General features: G+C 60.5%; 1 protein-coding gene across 8 annotated transcripts in view; it reads left to right on the forward strand.

The window, feature by feature from the left end:
* The window catches only part of STRN4 (striatin 4), a 28,302-nt gene that overhangs the window by 9,708 nt on the left and 2,550 nt on the right, over positions 1–16,044 (forward strand). The window contains exons 5-19 of one of the 8 annotated variants that reach the window (XR_016390908.1): positions 934–1,131; positions 3,132–3,273; positions 6,816–6,975; positions 7,561–7,674; positions 8,015–8,130; positions 9,971–10,146; positions 10,253–10,300; positions 10,663–10,784; positions 11,971–12,141; positions 12,298–12,438; positions 12,892–12,990; positions 13,173–13,259; positions 14,585–14,820; positions 14,927–14,978; positions 15,091–15,859. Coding sequence is in view for 2 of the 8 variants with exons in the window: in XM_022585284.3 (XP_022440992.1) it covers positions 934–1,131; positions 3,132–3,273; positions 6,816–6,975; positions 7,561–7,674; positions 8,015–8,130; positions 9,971–10,146; positions 10,253–10,300; positions 10,663–10,784; positions 11,971–12,141; positions 12,298–12,438; positions 12,892–12,990; positions 13,173–13,259; positions 14,585–14,754 (1,744 nt within the window). In the remaining 6 variants the exon portion in view is untranslated. Of the gene's footprint in view, positions 1–933; positions 1,132–3,131; positions 3,274–6,815; positions 6,976–7,560; positions 7,675–8,014; positions 8,131–9,970; positions 10,147–10,252; positions 10,301–10,662; positions 10,785–11,970; positions 12,142–12,297; positions 12,439–12,891; positions 12,991–13,172; positions 13,260–14,584; positions 15,860–16,044 lie in introns of those variants that run through there. The other 7 variants (XR_016390907.1, XR_002646265.3, XR_002646263.3 and 4 more) reach the window with 7 other exon arrangements.

Below are 16,044 nucleotides of genomic sequence, written 5' to 3' on the forward strand. Positions count from 1 at the left end.
GTCACAGCTAATCAGCGGAGGGTCTGAGGTGTGATCTCGGGCAGCCTGTCCCCAGAGCCCAACTCCTTCCGCACCACACTTTCCTGCCCCTCCACTGGTGGGGAGGGGAAGCGTCAGACACACACAGGCACCCGAGGTGAGATAGCAGGCCAGACAGCAGGCTGAGGCAGGCGCTGTCTGATGTTCCCAAAGGGACAGGGTCAGGCTCAACAGAAGAGGCTCTGGAGGCGCCTCCTAAGGACCAGCATGGGACTCTTTGTCTCCAGTCTTTTGAAGCCACAGATATTTTCAGCTTTTAGACCAGTCCCAGCTGGCTTCAGTTCTCGTAATTGCAGAAGTAATAAATGCTCATTCATAGAAGTGAGTAGAGTAAATGCTAGAAGTTCCTATTAATATCCCCAATCTCGCTCTCCAGAGGTCACTGCTCTTAAGTTTAGTGTGTTTCTCTCTAGGCCTAGCGAGGGGCGTGATAAAATGTGTGTTTGTGTGTGGTCTATACTTATATGCACATTCTTTTTTTCCCACAAACACTTGAATTGTAAGGAACACCTAACTTACAGTTTTTGTTGCACTGTTCATCATGGCCTCTTTCCTTGGCACTCTGCTCTGTTTATCTTGTGCGTAGTGTCCCAGCAGTCATTTGCTCCCACAGTCCTCAGCAGCGGACGTGTAGTTTGGCCCCTGCGTTTTGGTTCACCCATATGTGCAGTGTCTCCGCGAGCATCTGTGACAGCACAGTGCCCGTGTAGAAAGGCTTCCACTGGAAGTAGTCTCAAAGGGGAAATGGTAAGGTCAGGGGTATGCTTCTTTGAAATTTTGATGTATAGTCTGAAGTTGCTCCTCCAAAAAGCCTGGCCTAATTTGCATCGGCCCCCCGCAGCATATGAAGAAGCCACAAGGCGCCTGACCCGCCCTGGTTCTGCCTCCCCGCAGGTACCTGGAAGAGGTGGGCTACACCGACACCATCCTGGACATGCGGTCCAAGCGCGTGCGCTCTTTACTGGGCCGCTCGTTGGAGCTCAACGGGGCCATGGAGCCCAGCGAAGGGGGCCCCAGGGCCACGCCGGGCCCCGGGGGACTCAGCGGCGGCGAGTCGCTGCTGGTGAAACAGATCGAGGAGCAGATCAAGAGGTGAGCCCTTGGGTCTGGCGGGTGCATCCCTGTGTGCCTTCTGCGTCCTGAGGAAGTCCACCGTGCTCTGGGGGCCGCTTCCTTCCTGGAGTGTATCGTGGGCTCCTCTGCCCCTTCCTTGTGCGGTGTCCAGGCTCTGTCTTGGGTTCCCCTGGGTTCCCCTCCCCTGGCGTTGCCTTGCTGCTGTTGTGCATCACAGCTCCCGCTGGCCCGGCCCCCCCGAGGCTCAGGCCTGTGTGCTCCCCAGGAAACACCAAGCCCCTGCTGAAGGCAGCCCCCGGGCCACACGCCAGGACCGGGGGGTGAGGGGGGCACAACATGCGGTCTCCGACCCCAGGAAGCTCTCACTCGTTCATTCTCTCATCAGTAATTGTAATTTGTCAAAGTAAATAACTTAATGGGTGGTGACGTGAGGTGCTATGTAAAAGGCAGTGAGAAAGAGTCATGGGAGAAGTAGTACTGCTTCGGATGGGGTGACATTTGGGAAGAGAACTGCATGGAGTGGAGGCTAAGCCACCCAAGCAGCTGGAATGAGAATGTTCTAGGCGGAGGGAACAGCAAGTGTAAAGGTTCCGGGTTGGGAAGGGCCTGGAGCGTTCGGGAGCAGCCACAGAAGCTGGTGTGGCTGCAGTGGTGTGAGCACGTGGGGGCTGTGGTCTGCGGTGCGCTGAGATCTCAGGAGTCAGATCAGAAGGAGCTTGGAGGCTGGTGTTGTGGGAAGCCAGTGGTTTCGAGCAGGGGTGTGACATCATCTGATATACTTGGTCTGCTTGGAGAAGGAGAGGCTGACGGAGGGTCGGGCTGGGAGCCGGGAGGCCGGGTAGGAGATTCCTGCAGACGTCCAGGTAAGAAATGATGGACATTAGTAGTGGAGGGGTGAGAAGGGGTCCGCTTCTCGGTGGGTTTTTAGGGTGAGCCGACACTATTTAAAGGACTGCCTGTGGGGGGAGAGGAAAAGAAATTAGGGGTGACTGAAGGGTGTGGTCTGAGAGCTGGGAGCAGCGCTGACCCAGATGGGGGAGACAAAGGGTTGGGGGGCTTCAAGGGGGCCGTTCAGGATGAGTGGAGTTTGAGGTGCCTGTTTGACCCCCAGCACGAGGGGTGGGGGCGCTTGACTCCTAAACGTACCTCCAGTTCACCAGCACACGGGCGGGTTTGGAAGCCACGGGACTCGGCGGTCACTGAGGCAGAGGGCGTCGATGGTGCCGAGAGGAGGTCCGAGGACCGAGCCCTGGGGGCGGCCTAGCAGAGGAGGCCGGGCCGAGGTAGCTAGTGAGCGGGAGGAGAGCCTGGGCGCAGCGTCCCGGCGGAGTGGCAGCCATCCACCCAGGCAGTCGACAAGAACTCTCTGGGGCATCAGTCCAGTGGCAGAAAAGGAGGCTGTTGGCATTTATCTGAACTTCAGATTCTACCCTCCTTTCTGCCCTGGAGTCAGGTTTGGAAAATAACCTCCTTCGCTAAAACTTGTCATCCCGATGGAGCCGTTAAACAGCGGGCCGGGGTGGACAGCGGAGCGCCGTCTGTCAGTGGGGAGGGTGCAGGCTGTGAGGGCCCGAGCGACCGTGGAGTGACCGGTTCCTCTTTCTTGCTGGGTCTGTCCCCGCCACTCACCTGCTCTGTGCTCGTGGTTGGAGCGGCCGTGGGAACGGGAGCTGCTGAGTCAGTGGCGCTTGGTTGTCCAGCTCTCCTTCTGACTCAGCATATGCCAGGGCCGAGCCGTCAGGGTTGGGGGCTAGTCTGGGACTCAGGGAGGGTCAGAGCTCAGTGAGGGGTTGGGCCTGGTCTGTGGTCCCAGTGAGGGTTCCAGCTGGGGTGTGTCAGGCAGAGGCTGGGCTTGAAGCCCTGCGTGTGATCAGAGTCAAGGTTCCTCTGGGGTCAGGGTGGGCTTGGCACTCCTGAGAGCCGGGTCCAGGCTCTGACCCCCGAGCCTCGGCGCTCTCCCATCTGAGCTTTGTCGCCTGGCAGGACTAATGCCCCCTCTGCCCCCCTGTCGTGGGCAGGAATGCGGCCGGCAAAGACGGCAAAGAGCGCTTGGGTGGCTCAGTGCTGGAGCAGATTCCCTTCCTGCAGAGCTGCGAGGATGAGGACAGCGATGAGGACGATGAGCTGGACAGCGTGCAGCACAAGAAGCAGCGCGTGAAGGTGAGCATGGGAGCTCAAGGGGTGCCCCTCCCCCTTTCTGCAAGGGGGCCCTTGCTGTGTGTGCAGAGCAGAGCGCCTCTGTGAGTGCTTTGGGGCTGCCTCTGAGGACTGGTCTGTGTCCTGATCACGTCCCTTCCCTGGGTCCCCATCTCCTGTCCCGCCGTGCCATTGCCTCAGGTACCTTGGGAGGCGCCTAGGTCTGTTCTGTCAGGGCCGGCCCCTTCTCCACCTGCACCCCCGTCATTCTCTCCACCCTCCTTCCTTGGGCTCAGATGTTCCCGAGAGGCCTTTCCTGAATCTCCAGGTTAGGCCAGCTCTGAGACGCCCTCTCTTCTGTGCCCTCCTTCTGGCCAGCCTGGCCACAGTCGGACTGAGAAATGTTTCGGTGAGACTGCGTCTGTCTCCTGCAGTAGAATGTGCGCTCCGCGAGGCAGGGACTGTGCGAGTCTTTTACTGTTCCCTCCCCAGCACCCTGAGGGAATGTGGTCGGGCCCAGGGCTCAGCCTGGAGCCAGGTCGGGGGACTCCAGGGGGGACTTCATAGGATGTGAGTGTCCAGTCTGCTGTTGGTGGCAGGACCGAGGCCCAGGGACACTGCCCGCATGGTAGAGTCCACATCTCAGCTTGGCCTGGAGATACAGCTCCCACCGCATTTCCCCCCACTCCTTAACTGCCAGAGCCCCATGCTCCCGCCATCCTGACGGCGCTGTCCTTACACGGGGCCGGCTCTCATCTGTCCAGTAGACATCCACGTGGGCCTCCATGGGCCAAGCTCTGTGCTGGCCGTGAGAACATGGAGACGCCGAGGTCCGGTCCCGGCGTGGAGGAGCTTAGGGCCAGTGCGGGCTTCTAGGTAGTCACAGGCAGAGGGACGTGCCACAGTGGATGCAGGGACACATGCCCAGGAAGGGGAGCCTGTGGGAGACGGCCTCAGGGGCTTTCCTTGACCCGGCCTTCCCACCCGAACTCTAGCTCCCTCCTCAGACTCACCTCAGACACCCCCCTCCTCCAGGAAGCCTTGTCTGACTCGCCCTTGCTCCCCTTCCCCCCACAGGGTCAGGAGGCTCCTGTGGGCTCCCCCGTCCTGACCGGGATCATTCTGGGTCCTCCCTGTCTGGTGTCAGGTCTGTTCTGGCCTCAGCTCTATGCCCAGTGTCCCCGGCGTGGCTCAGCGCAGGGTCCTGCGCAGGTCAGGCACTCAGTGAATGCACTGAGGGGAATGGAATGCACAGAGCCGGCACACTGGCACTGGGGTTGCAGGAAAAGCAGGGTGTCACTGAGTCCGGGGTCTCTAAGCTTCTCCCCTGGTCCAGAACGCCTGGTCCCTCCTGCCCCCTGTTGGGATTTTCACTCCTTTTGCAGGTCTCGCCTCAGCCTCCTCTGGGAAACCTTCCCACTCCTCTCCGCTCCTCCCACCAGAAATGATCGCGTATTCCCTTCAGCCTTTGCGTCAGTCACCGCATCTGTCCCACATGCCCTGTCAGGTGGCTCATTATGTAGGGGTCCCATGCTTCCCCAAGGCCTCTGTCTCCACACAGCAGCCCTTCAGTGACCAGACCCTGATTCAGAAGACCTGCCCGTGACTCCCAGAGTGGCCGTGGCCTGGCTCTGTAACTGTGGGCACATGATTCTCTTTGTCTTGGCTTCAGTCTCAGGGACTAATAGTCCCTGTCGGGCTACCCTGGTGGTGCAGTGGTTGAGAGTCCGCCTGCCAATGCAGGGGACACGGGTTCGTGCCCCGGTCCGGGAAGATCCCACATGCCGCGGAGCGGCTGCGCCCGTGAGCCATGGCCGCTGAGCCTGCGCGTCCGGAGCCTGTGCTCCGCAACGGGAGAGGCCACAACAGTGAGAGGCCCACGTACTGCAAAAAAAAAAAAATTAGTACCTGTCTCTGGGTTGTTGAGGAATTAGTTAAAATGAGTTCATGCGTACAAAGCCCTTGGCTGCACGGTGACTGCCAGGCCAGGTGCTCGGCGGCAGCAGTATTAGCAGTGCTTGGCAGGGGCCTGGCACTAACAGTCCCAGGCAGTGATGGCAGGATGTAACTGCATAGGGCCCTTCTCGTGGACTGACCCCTGCCATTATCTCTCTGGGCAGGCTGTCTGAACCTTGACCCTGGGTCTTCTCCCAGGACGGAAGAGGAAGGCACCCACGTCCCATCCCCCTCCTCCCACACAGGCCAGAGGCTGGCCCTCCACGGTGCCTGAGCCTGAGCATAGCTGCTCCAAATTCATACCCTCCAGACCCAGCTCAGGATGCTGAGCCTCTGGGAGGAGGGGCATCAGCCTTGCCCTCGAGGAATTCATAGTCTGACTGAGGCTGGGCCCAGGCAGGGAACACTTAGGAGGGAGAAGCCTTCCTGGCAGAGGTGGTGTTTGGAGCCAGTGGTCTCCGAAGCACTTAAAGCAGAACTCGGATTCAAAACTGTATTTGAAAATTCTGAAACTCCCTTAAGCCGTTTAAGCGCAGCCTTTGAAGTGCCAGGCACACAGCTCCCGGATGGCACTTTATGTAAAACACAGTGATGCTTACGCCACAAGAGGGTGAAGAATCGCGCGCAAGATGTCACTTCATGAGGCTGCATCTCAGAGGTGTCCGTGTGGGGAGACACAGGTGTGATGCTGCTCCTAAATTCACAAGCCTGGGGTTTGGTCCAAGCTCGTGAATTGAGGAGAACAGGATGATTTGGTTCTTGCTCCTGGTTAAGGCCGATTGTGGGAAATAGCAAACTCAGTGTTCACTCGCCCAGCATTCTGTTTCTCAAAATGGAGGAATTGGGGTGTTTTCTCTCATTCTAAAAGTAGCTCCTGCTTGTTATGTAAGAAAACAAAAATTCAGCCAGTGTAGAAAATTATAAGGAAGACTTGGAGAACCTCAGGTAATCTCACACCCCAGAGCCGTCTTAGTGTATAAGGAATGGCTTGGAGCTGGTGACCTGGGCAAGGGGCTTCACTCTGCTTAGTCTCAGTTTTCCTTATCTGTAATATGGGGATAATAATTACAATAGTAGTTATTCATGGGGCTGTGAAATCATATATGTGAAGCTTATTCAGTGCACTGAATAACCCAGAGAGGCTGGCCCAGTAAGTGTTCATTATTATTACTATTGTACCCATGGATCTGTTCTCACTTTGATTGAGCGCCTCCTTCCACTCACACCCATAGAAACACATATATCTTCCCTCGCCCCCGAAACAGGCTGTCATATTATCCGACGTTTTTTCATGAGAAGTACTGTGCTGGGGGGCGGGGCATGGGGGAGTAGGAACAGCCTGAGTGAAGGCCAGGAGGGGGGCCCTGTGCGGGGATCACTGCTGGAGGCAGCAGGAGCGGAAGGGGTCTCCAGAGCCAGGCTGGGGGAGCAGCTCCTCCAGTGAGGAACAGCCCTGGATTCTCCCAGCAGGGGGAGCACAGCATCAAAGTGTGGGGCTGGGGCGGACCCTGCGGGCCGAGGCCAGGAGCCTTGGTTTCTCTGTTCCTGGAGACTGGGTGGGCTTGGGCCCATGCAGGAGCCCCTGACCCCTGGTTGTCTCCATGTCCCAGCTGCCATCCAAGGCCCTGGTTCCTGAAATGGAGGATGAAGACGAGGAGGACGACTCAGAGGATGCCATCAACGAATTTGATTTCCTGGGCTCAGGAGAGGACGGAGAGGGCTCTCCAGACCCCCGGCGATGCGCCGGAGAGGGGACCCACCACGAACTGGGTGAGTTGGGGGTTTTCTGGCCCACCTTCCTCACTGCGGGCACACACAGCCGCCTGCAGCTGCTTCCTGCCCCAGGGTCTCCACCGGACGGATACACTTCCTGAGAGGAGGGTGGCCAAGGAGAGCGGGAGGCCTGCACCACGATGGCCAGGCCTTCACTCCTTCCCTGGAAAACCCCTGTGGGGACACAGGCAGGCCCGGCTCTTCCTGCAGCAGGGCCTCCGGCCCTCCACTCGAGCAGCCAGTTGTTGGCGGACCTCGGAGGGGGCGGGGTGGACAGGATGCAGACCCGGAGTGGAGAAGGCAGAGGGGCAGTGCAGCTGCTGCTTCCTGTCCTGTGACTCCAGGCTGCGCGGCCCTCGGGGGTCATGTAGGATGGCTGGGGACTGAGGCCCCAGCAAGGGCAGCCCATTGAGGGTCCCATCTCAGTCTGTCTCCTCTGCCTGTCCGCCATCCCCACCCGGAGCCCAGGGCTTCCTGGCCTCCCCACAGCTGCAGGAGAGCTCTCGGTGGTGGGGAAGGCATCGCCTGCACGTGGCTGAGTGAACCAGTCAGTGACTCCTGCCCTGTGCCTTGTCCCTGCAGAAACCCGGCGGGTCAAACTCCAGGGAATTTTGGCCGACCTTCGGGATGTGGATGGGCTGCCACCCAAAGTGACCGGCCCACCTCCCGGCACACCCCAGCCCCGGCCCCACGAAGGTAAGAGGCCCCTCCACCCTGGCTTAGTCCTGAGGGCCCACGGCAGAGGGAGGCTGCAGAGCTAAGCCCAGGGCTTCTGTGTCCTCAGGGTCGAGGCCCAGCCTCTAGTCTGCAGCCTCCCTGTCCCAAAAGTTCGTCTGTCTGTCTCTGTCTCCCTCTCTTTTTGTCTGTCCTGCCCTGTCTGTCTGTCTCTCCCTGTCTCTTTCTTTCCAGCTGTGATTCTTGATCTTGTCCTCTCCCTGTCTCTCTTTCTCACTCCTTATCTCTCTCTCTGCCTCTCTCTGTCTTTCTCTCTTTCTCCTTGCCCCTCTCTGCGCCCTCCCTCCCCTCCCCCTACCAGGTTCCTTTGGCTTCTCCTCAGACGTTTTCATCATGGACACTATCGGGGGCGGGGAGGTGAGCCTGGGGGACTTGGCAGATCTCACCGTCACCAACGACAACGACCTCAGCTGTGATGTAAGTTCTCAGGGTGCCCACCCCCCACAGGCCCCCACGGGGCGTCGGTCGGCGCAGTGCCGGGACTGGCTGAGCTCTGACCGTGTGCCCGACCTGTGCCCAGCCCCTCACACACGAGGACGATGTGAGCTCATTCGCCAGCTCCCTGTTTCACAGAGGTGCCGACACAGACAGGCGGTGGGACTTGACTGGGGTCACCGAGGTTTCTGGCCTAAAAGGCTCTGGCGCCTATGTTTCAGTCATGCTGCCAGGCTTCTTCTCCCGGCGCTGCTCCCTCACACCCTGGGCTTCCGTGCACCTCAAGTCCAGGACCCACCGCAGACAGGAGGCAAGGGTGAAGGGGGTGCTGAGTCAAAATACAGCATTAGAGGAAGGGGGCTTTGGGCTGGCGGCAATTCGGGGAAGAAAGTCTGCGCAGGAGGTGAGAATTGAGCTGACTTTGGAAGGGAAGGTGACTTTAAGCCACAAAACAAAAAATCAGGCCGATCTGGTATGTTGGGCTGGAATGAAGGGAGACCTTAGGGCCAATGTCCTGAGATGTGTGGCCGGGCCTCTGGCTATCTGGGCATCTCTGAAACGGGCGTGTGTGAGCAAGTTCCTGTAGCAGGACATTTACCACAGCTTCTAGCAAGATTTCAAGTGATCCCAGCAAGGATAGGACACTGCTGTGGGGTGTTGGGAAGCGAGACTGGAGCGGAGGGTTTGAGCAGGGAGCACGCTGCAGGGCTCCTCTGCCCTCCCCGAGGTGAGACCCATCCCCACGGGGCAGCGTGCATGGGAGGGGGTAGACCCTCCGGCCTAAACCTCTGTGGCAGAAGTGGTGACCTTGGGGGGCAGAGCCCAGATGAAGGGGTTCATCGGGGGTACACCTCATCTTGGGGCAGGGCACTGAGGCTTGACTGACAATCTGCTCGTCTCCTTTCCCGAGTGGCCCTCCCCAGGTACCCCACCTGGAGAGCGACACCATCGTCCGCCAGGACCTGTGGGGTGTCTCTGGGACTGTCCCTCAGAGGCCTATTGATTCGGCTTCCCAGTCTCTCCCCACTGTGTGCTTGTCCCCATCTCCACTCCGCAGCGTCTGGTCTGCCTCACGTCTCCCTGGGAGACTTCCCTCGGGACCTCTTCACCTCTCTCTCTACAGGCACTCTTGTCTTCCCAAGTCGAGCCCCCCCACGGGGCGGCCGGAAGAAGCTGTGTCACTTCCTTGCTCTAAACCCTTCTGTGGCTCCCCTGTTGCTTGGGATGAGCTGCACATTCCTGAGCGTGGGCCACTATTGTGGCTCTGGCCACCCCTCCTGGCCTCATCTCCTGCCGCTCTCTCCCTTGCTTTCTGCATCCCAGCCCTCCTCTCAGGCTCAGGATCCGCCCTTGCTGCCTCTGCCTCAGGGACTTTGCACATGCAGTTTCCATCCTCTGTCCCCTCCCCTTATCTGGCTACGTCCTGATGGCTTGTCAGTTCCTCAGGAAAGCCTTACTGACCCCCCACAGAGGAGGACAGGCTGCCCCATACCTCCTCTCAGTGCATTTGTAATTCGTGGCACTGCTCGCAGTTCATAATCCTCTGCGCTGTGGAGACGATCTGATCGTCTCCCCCAGGCTCCCTCTGAATGGTGAGATTCCCCAGGGTTTGGGCTTCCCTTTGCCTCCCCAGAAGCCAGCCCAGGCCCTGCACACTGCAGGCACTTGCTGAGTGAGTGAGGGGACACTGCGGGCAAGGAGGAAGTGGGAGAGGGCCGGGCTGGAGGCCAGTCTGTGAGGTGCCCCGTGTGGGGCTGGGAGTTGGTGTCTGCGGGACAGCTGAGATGGACGAGCAGACACTGAGGCAGCTCCCCCACCCCAGCTGTCTGACAGCAAGGATGCCTTTAAGAAGACCTGGAACCCCAAATTCACCCTCCGCTCCCACTATGACGGCATCCGCTCCCTGGCTTTCCATCACAGCCAGTCGGCTTTGCTCACTGCTTCCGAGGACGGCACGCTCAAGCTCTGGAACCTGCAGAAGGCGGTCACGGCCAAGAAGTGAGAGCAGCAGCCCCAGGGTGGGGGGGTGGGGAGGGCACCTGGGCGCAGGGGACAGGGTGATGAGGGGCTCCCAGCGACATCCAGCTCCTCTGTCTCCCCCCAGGAATGCTGCGCTAGACGTGGAACCTATCCATGCCTTCCGGGCTCACAGGTAGGGAAGTGCCCCCAAAGGCAGCCTGCCCCTTGGCCCACTCACTGCCATCCTGGGGGCTGAGGCAGGGTGGCAGGAGGGCTCAGAGTCCCTGTGACCCTCTGCAGACACCCCACCTCGTTCCTGGCGCTCTGCAGACTTTCAGTGCCCCCGTAGCTGGTTCTCAGCACAGCCTTCGGAGGAGGAAACAGACACGGGGAGTGGGACAGGCACCTTGCCTGGATGGCACCACCAGAGGTCCAGATGCTGGATTCCTTTTTGCCAGCCTTGAAAAATGCTAGTGGAGCACTTCAGGGTCCCGTGGGGGAGGGGGAGCCTGGAGTTTTTCATCTCCCCGCTTCACCCAACTTGGTATCTTTCAGGGGCCCCGTGTTGGCAGTAGCCATGGGCAGCCACAGTGAATACTGTTACAGCGGTGGGGCAGATGCCCGCATCCATAGCTGGAAGATTCCAGACCTCAACATGGACCCGTACGACGGTTACGGTGAGGACAGCTCCCTCCCCTGCCTTCCTTTCCCCCACCCACCTGCCACCGGGGCCTCTTGGTTCCCGCAGCCCCCAGGCTTCACACTGGGTACTGGGGGTCGGCATTGCCAAGGGCTCCCGGTCTGGTGAAACACGGGCCAGGGCGATTCAGCACGTGCCCGAGGGTGGGACAAGAAGAGGCAGCAGCGGGGGCGGTGGGGGAGCGTTTCGCAGAGGAGCTGATTGGGGTTGAGCTTTGGGGCCGGGGACCAGCCCGGGCGAAGGCGTGGTGGGCCTTGGCAGCTCTCTGCGCTCAGCTCTGCCCACGTCTGCATGGTCAAGCGGAGGGAGCCAGCGAGGAGCAGGTAGAGCAGGTGAGACGGAGACTAGCTGGGCCGGGCTGTAGGGAGTTTGGCTGTATCCTTGGGCCACCTTTAAGACTAAGTGGAGAAGCGACCAGACTGTCAACATCTGTTCCGTGTCCCTGCCCTGTGACGCCTCTTCTCATAACCCTTTTGATCGCACACGTGGCTCCGTACAACAGGCTGTCATGGCAGAGTTTAGAGGTCTGTGTCTCCTCTCAGAGAATGTATACTGTTTTCTGAAGAATGGTCTCACCCTTTCAGAGGTCAAGGGTCAGTCCCAGGCAGTATCTGCTCTAGGCTAAGCAAGTTGTCACACATCGGCTGTCAGCAGGACCCAGCCAGAGCACCCTGTGTGGACTCGAGTGACCAGGGAGGCAATGGTGGGAATGACCAGAGGGCTTTGGAGAGACCAGACAAGGCTGTGCTCTTGGGCAGAAAACACCGCAGGGACCGAGGGTGGGGCTGACCCACAGCGGCCAGGCTGCAAAGGGTCCCAGGGCCACAGAGCCACCCTTGTCCCTCGTCCCCTTAACTAAGTCCTAAAAGGTATCTCGAGCAGCGGCTTTGTGCCAGGCACTATCGCGGGCCTGCGGGGACGGCAGGGAACAAGGAAATCCCCACCTTCTGGAGTTTCCACTCTGCGGCACCTTCAGGGCCCTGAAAGCTTCACAGAACAGCTAGCGGTCAGAGCAGGCGTGAGGATTTGGAGACGAAGCCGGACGAAAGGGCAGCTCGAGCTCAGTGCCTGCGTCTCGGCAGAACTGGTGCTCCAGGGCTGTCGCGGCTGGGGCCGAGGCCGGCGGCCCTGACGCAGCCCTTCTCTCCCTCTGGCGGGTCCAGACCCGAGCGTGTTGAGCCACGTCCTGGAGGGCCACAGGGATGCAGTGTGGGGCCTGGCCTTCAGTCCCACCTCCCAGCGCCTGGCCTCCTGCTCTGCCGACGGCACCGTCCGCATCTGGGACCCCAGCAGCAGCAGCCCAACCTGCCTCTGTACCTTCCCCACAGCGAGCGGTGAGTGGGGGGGACATGGGGGCGTGCGGGACCCTGACAGGTGGCACAGGAGCCGTACAGAGCCAGAGGCCCCCAGAGGAGGGGCGCCTCCTGCGCCCCCCGCGCCCAGGGAAGAGCGGGGCCGTTAGGCAGCCTTCTCTTCCCCTCCGCCTTCAGATCACGGGACCCCCACCTCAGTGGCCTTCACCAGCACCGAGCCTGCCCACATTGTGGCCTCCTTCCGCTCTGGCGACACCGTCCTGTATGACCTGGAGGCTGGCAGTGCCCTCCTCACACTGGACTCCCGGGGGAACAGCGGTAAGGGAGGCCCCAGGAAGGCCTCCAGGGCCCCAGTTTCTCCTGTGGCTTTGGTGACCTGCTGCCCAGTCAGTGGAAAGTGGCTGCCCTGCCCCCTTGGGGGTTCTGAGAGGGACGGAGATCAGGTTCCGGTCACTGCCATTATGGAGGGCACAGTGTGCTCAGGAGGGCTGACTGGAGAGACATCACGAGGGACTCGCCCATGGGCCACTTGGTGGAGCAGAAGGACCGTCTTCGTGTTTGTCATCCCTCCTGCTCGCCCCGAGGCCATGCAGTGTCCATTGCACAGATGAAGCACGGGGCCCAGGAGGGAGCGGCCGGAGTGCCCGGCCCTGCTCGTTGTCTAAGCAGAGGATGGGCATGGGATGGTGGTTCTCCTCTTATCTTTGTCCCGGTCTCCCTGATTGCCTCCCACCCTTGACCTGTTCTCCTCTCCCTCGTTTTTCCTGTCAGGCCCAACCCAGATCAACCAGGTGGTGAGTCATCCAAGCCAGCCCCTCACCATCACCGCCCATGACGACAGAGGCATCCGCTTCCTGGACAACCGGACAGGTGAGGCCCAACCTTCCTGGCCCCCCTTCACGTTTGCTCAGGGGGAGCAGGGGTCGACCAGGCTCAGATGGCAGACCTCCTGGTGTCCACGTTGAAGGCTCAGTGTCCCTTCTAGCCCCTTCAGCTTCCTAGGCAAGGCGCAGAGTGGAAAGTAACCTGCTGCCCACCCTCTCTCCCTTCAGGGAGATCCGTGCACTCCATGGTTGCCCACCTGGATGCAGTCACCTGCCTAGCTGTGGACCCCAATGGCGTATTCCTGATGTCAGGAAGTAAGTCGGGAGCCTCCTGGCTCCTAAGGAGTGAGGGCGTGTGCCTTTTCTGGCAGGCTGGGGAGAGGAAGAGGAAGAGACCCAGGCTCTGGTCCCGAGGGAGTACTCTGGGGGCTCCCTGAGGGTGGGGAGCTGGTGGGAGTGCTGTCCGAGCAGGGGCCTGGAGCCCCTCTGTGGCTGGAATGACAGTGGTCACAAGGGTGGGGACAGCAAAGCACTGTGCACCGGAGCCCACCGTAGGCCCTCTCCCACATCATCTCGTTGGATTTGAATGAGGTTGGTACTGTTATTCCCACTCCGCGGATGTGGTGACTGGGGCTAGAGAAGTCATTTCACTTGGTCACAGCCCACAGGGTTGCAGGAATTGAAGTTCAGGTTTATCTGACTCTCGGTCCCCACGAGAAATTTTAGCATTTGGTGCACCTGCTGTCTGTGGATAAAGGCACTGAGCCCCAGTGAGTGTGGAGATGCACCTCAACGGGATGGGCTGGGACTTGGGCGGATGGAGAAGGGGCTGAAGCTCCCCAGGGGGTGAAGGGTGTGCGCTGGCGGTTACGGAGGCCTGACCAGACCGAGCCTGCCCCGGGGTGTCAGCGAGCGAGTGCACACACAGGCGTGAGCAGTGGCGGTGGAGGGTGGGGGTGGCCCAGGACGGTGCTACAGCTGTCTCCAGGGAGGACGCCGGTTGAGGGAACAGTCAGTGAGATCAGGCCCAGGCAAAAATTCAGTACAGGGCCCAGGTCCCCCCACCGCAGCCCACCAGATCCCGGTAATGCCTAAGTCCGGCGGTCTCCCCGCAGTGGCTCATGGCCCCAAGGCCTGGCGCAGTCTACTCCCCCCACCCCCCGCCTGCCTGCTCAGGCTGTCAGTCTTCAGGACCTGCCCCTGGCTGTCCCCGCTGCCTGGAAGGTTCTTCCCCCTGCCCTACCCCCTGGGCCACACGGTCCTCAGACTGACTGACTTGTGCTCACAGCACTTGTGACCATCTGGCCTCGTTTATCCTGTTCTCTTGTTTACTGTCTCTCACACACTGGGACGCAGCACCACGGGGGCAGGGAGATTTGCCTGTTTTGTTCACCACGCCCCCGAGTGCAGGACACAGTAGGTGCTCAGTGAACACTCCGTGCCTAGATGGCTGGATGATAGGCTGGTCAGAAGGGCAGTCCTTCACACTGGGCATCTGGAGGCAACTGGGCAGAGGAGCGAGCCCCACCCAACTCCCAGGCCTTCGGATGAGGCCAGGTTCGGGGAGCAGGTCTGGGCAAGGAGGCAGGGGGACCCGGAGCTGCTGGGTGATGGCCACGACTGCTCCCACATCTGCACAGGCCACGACTGCTCCCTGCGTCTGTGGAGCCTGGACAATAAGACATGCGTTCAGGAGATCACGGCCCACCGCAAGAAGCATGAGGAGGCCATCCATGCTGTCGCCTGCCACCCCAGCAAGGCCCTAATCGCCAGCGCGGGCGCCGACGCCCTGGCCAAGGTCTTCGTATGATGCCCACCTGGCCCCGCCCAGGCCGCCACGCAGGCTGGGGAGCGGGGCTGGGCAGGTGGGACTGAGGTGAGGGGCCAGATGGGAGGGAGGCTTGGCTTGGGAGGGCAGAAGCCCCCTGCATCCTCACTCCCGATGGGGCCCTCACAAACACCCCTTTGCCTGGCATTTCCAGAGGGTGCCAAGACCCGAAATCCTAGTCGGGATGCCCTGTGAGAATTGCCAAGGTAGCCCCTGGGCATTCAGAGGAGGGGCTGGGGTGTAGAGGGGCTGGAGCTGCCTGGCCTCTTGCACCCTGGAGGTCGTGGTCCAGTCTCCCCTCCCTTCTGCCCCCCATAGGTGACTCCAGCCTTGGTCTGGAGGCCCCAAGGCCTGGCTTCTTCCTGCCTGCCTTGGAGCCTGGTGGTGCTAACTGGCCCTTTCCCCAGGAGGCCCTCCCCTCGGCCCGTCCTTCCCCCGGGCATCCCGCCGGGGCGTGGCCTCCTTCAGGAATCGCCCTCCAGGATGGTCTCTGGGAATTTTCTCTTCACCCTGACACCCACTCCAGGTCTCTGAGCTGCCTTCTCAGGGGCTGTACAGCCAGGGCTGGGTGTCCTTAGGGATTAGCTTTTCCAAGACGCCAGAAGGTGCCAGGTTCTCTCTTTGAACCCCTGACCCCTCCTTTCCACCTCCCTGGACCCGGGTGGGAGCTGTGCCGGGAGGAACCCCCGATGCCCCTGCTCTGGGTCTGCCGGGGCCCTGGAGCCAGCTGTAGGCTGGGCTGTCCTCCGTGGAGGTGCGGGCCTGGCCCGCCCCAGAGTGCGCCCAGTAAACCCCTCCCCTCCAGTTCCCTCAGCACAGCTCTCCAGACACTACCCAACGCTGCCAGGGCCAGTAACTGCCTGGGGAGCTGGTGATGCCCTCGGGGGAGGTGCCCGCCCCTACCTCCCCCCAACAGTCCTCCAAGGGCAGCCCCCCAAACCCCCGTGGGGTCACCCATGGGGAGAGGTGGCCTTCTCTTGCCCCTCTGTGGCGCATGGAGGGTGGAGTGGGGTCCCTCGGGTCCCCCGTAACTCCCTGTATATCTGTATAAATAAATGGGATTTTAATGGAGCCCCACCCCCACCCATGTTGTTATCACTGTGTGATAGTCTGTCCGTCTCCTCTCCTGACCCTCCACTCTCTTCCTCTATTTATTTCACTCTCGTTTTTGGGTTCCACCCTGTGCCCTCAGGCCCCCTTCCAGGTTCCTGTTTATAAGCCCCATTCCCTCTGCCCTGGTCTTGCCTGTGAACCTTGTCTCAATAAACCCTT

Source organism: Delphinapterus leucas, chromosome 20, assembly GCF_059928025.1.
Source record: "Delphinapterus leucas isolate spDelLeu-1000000601 "Yukka" chromosome 20, BTC_Dleu_Yukka2, whole genome shotgun sequence".
Classification (NCBI taxonomy): domain Eukaryota; kingdom Metazoa; phylum Chordata; class Mammalia; order Artiodactyla; family Monodontidae; genus Delphinapterus; species Delphinapterus leucas.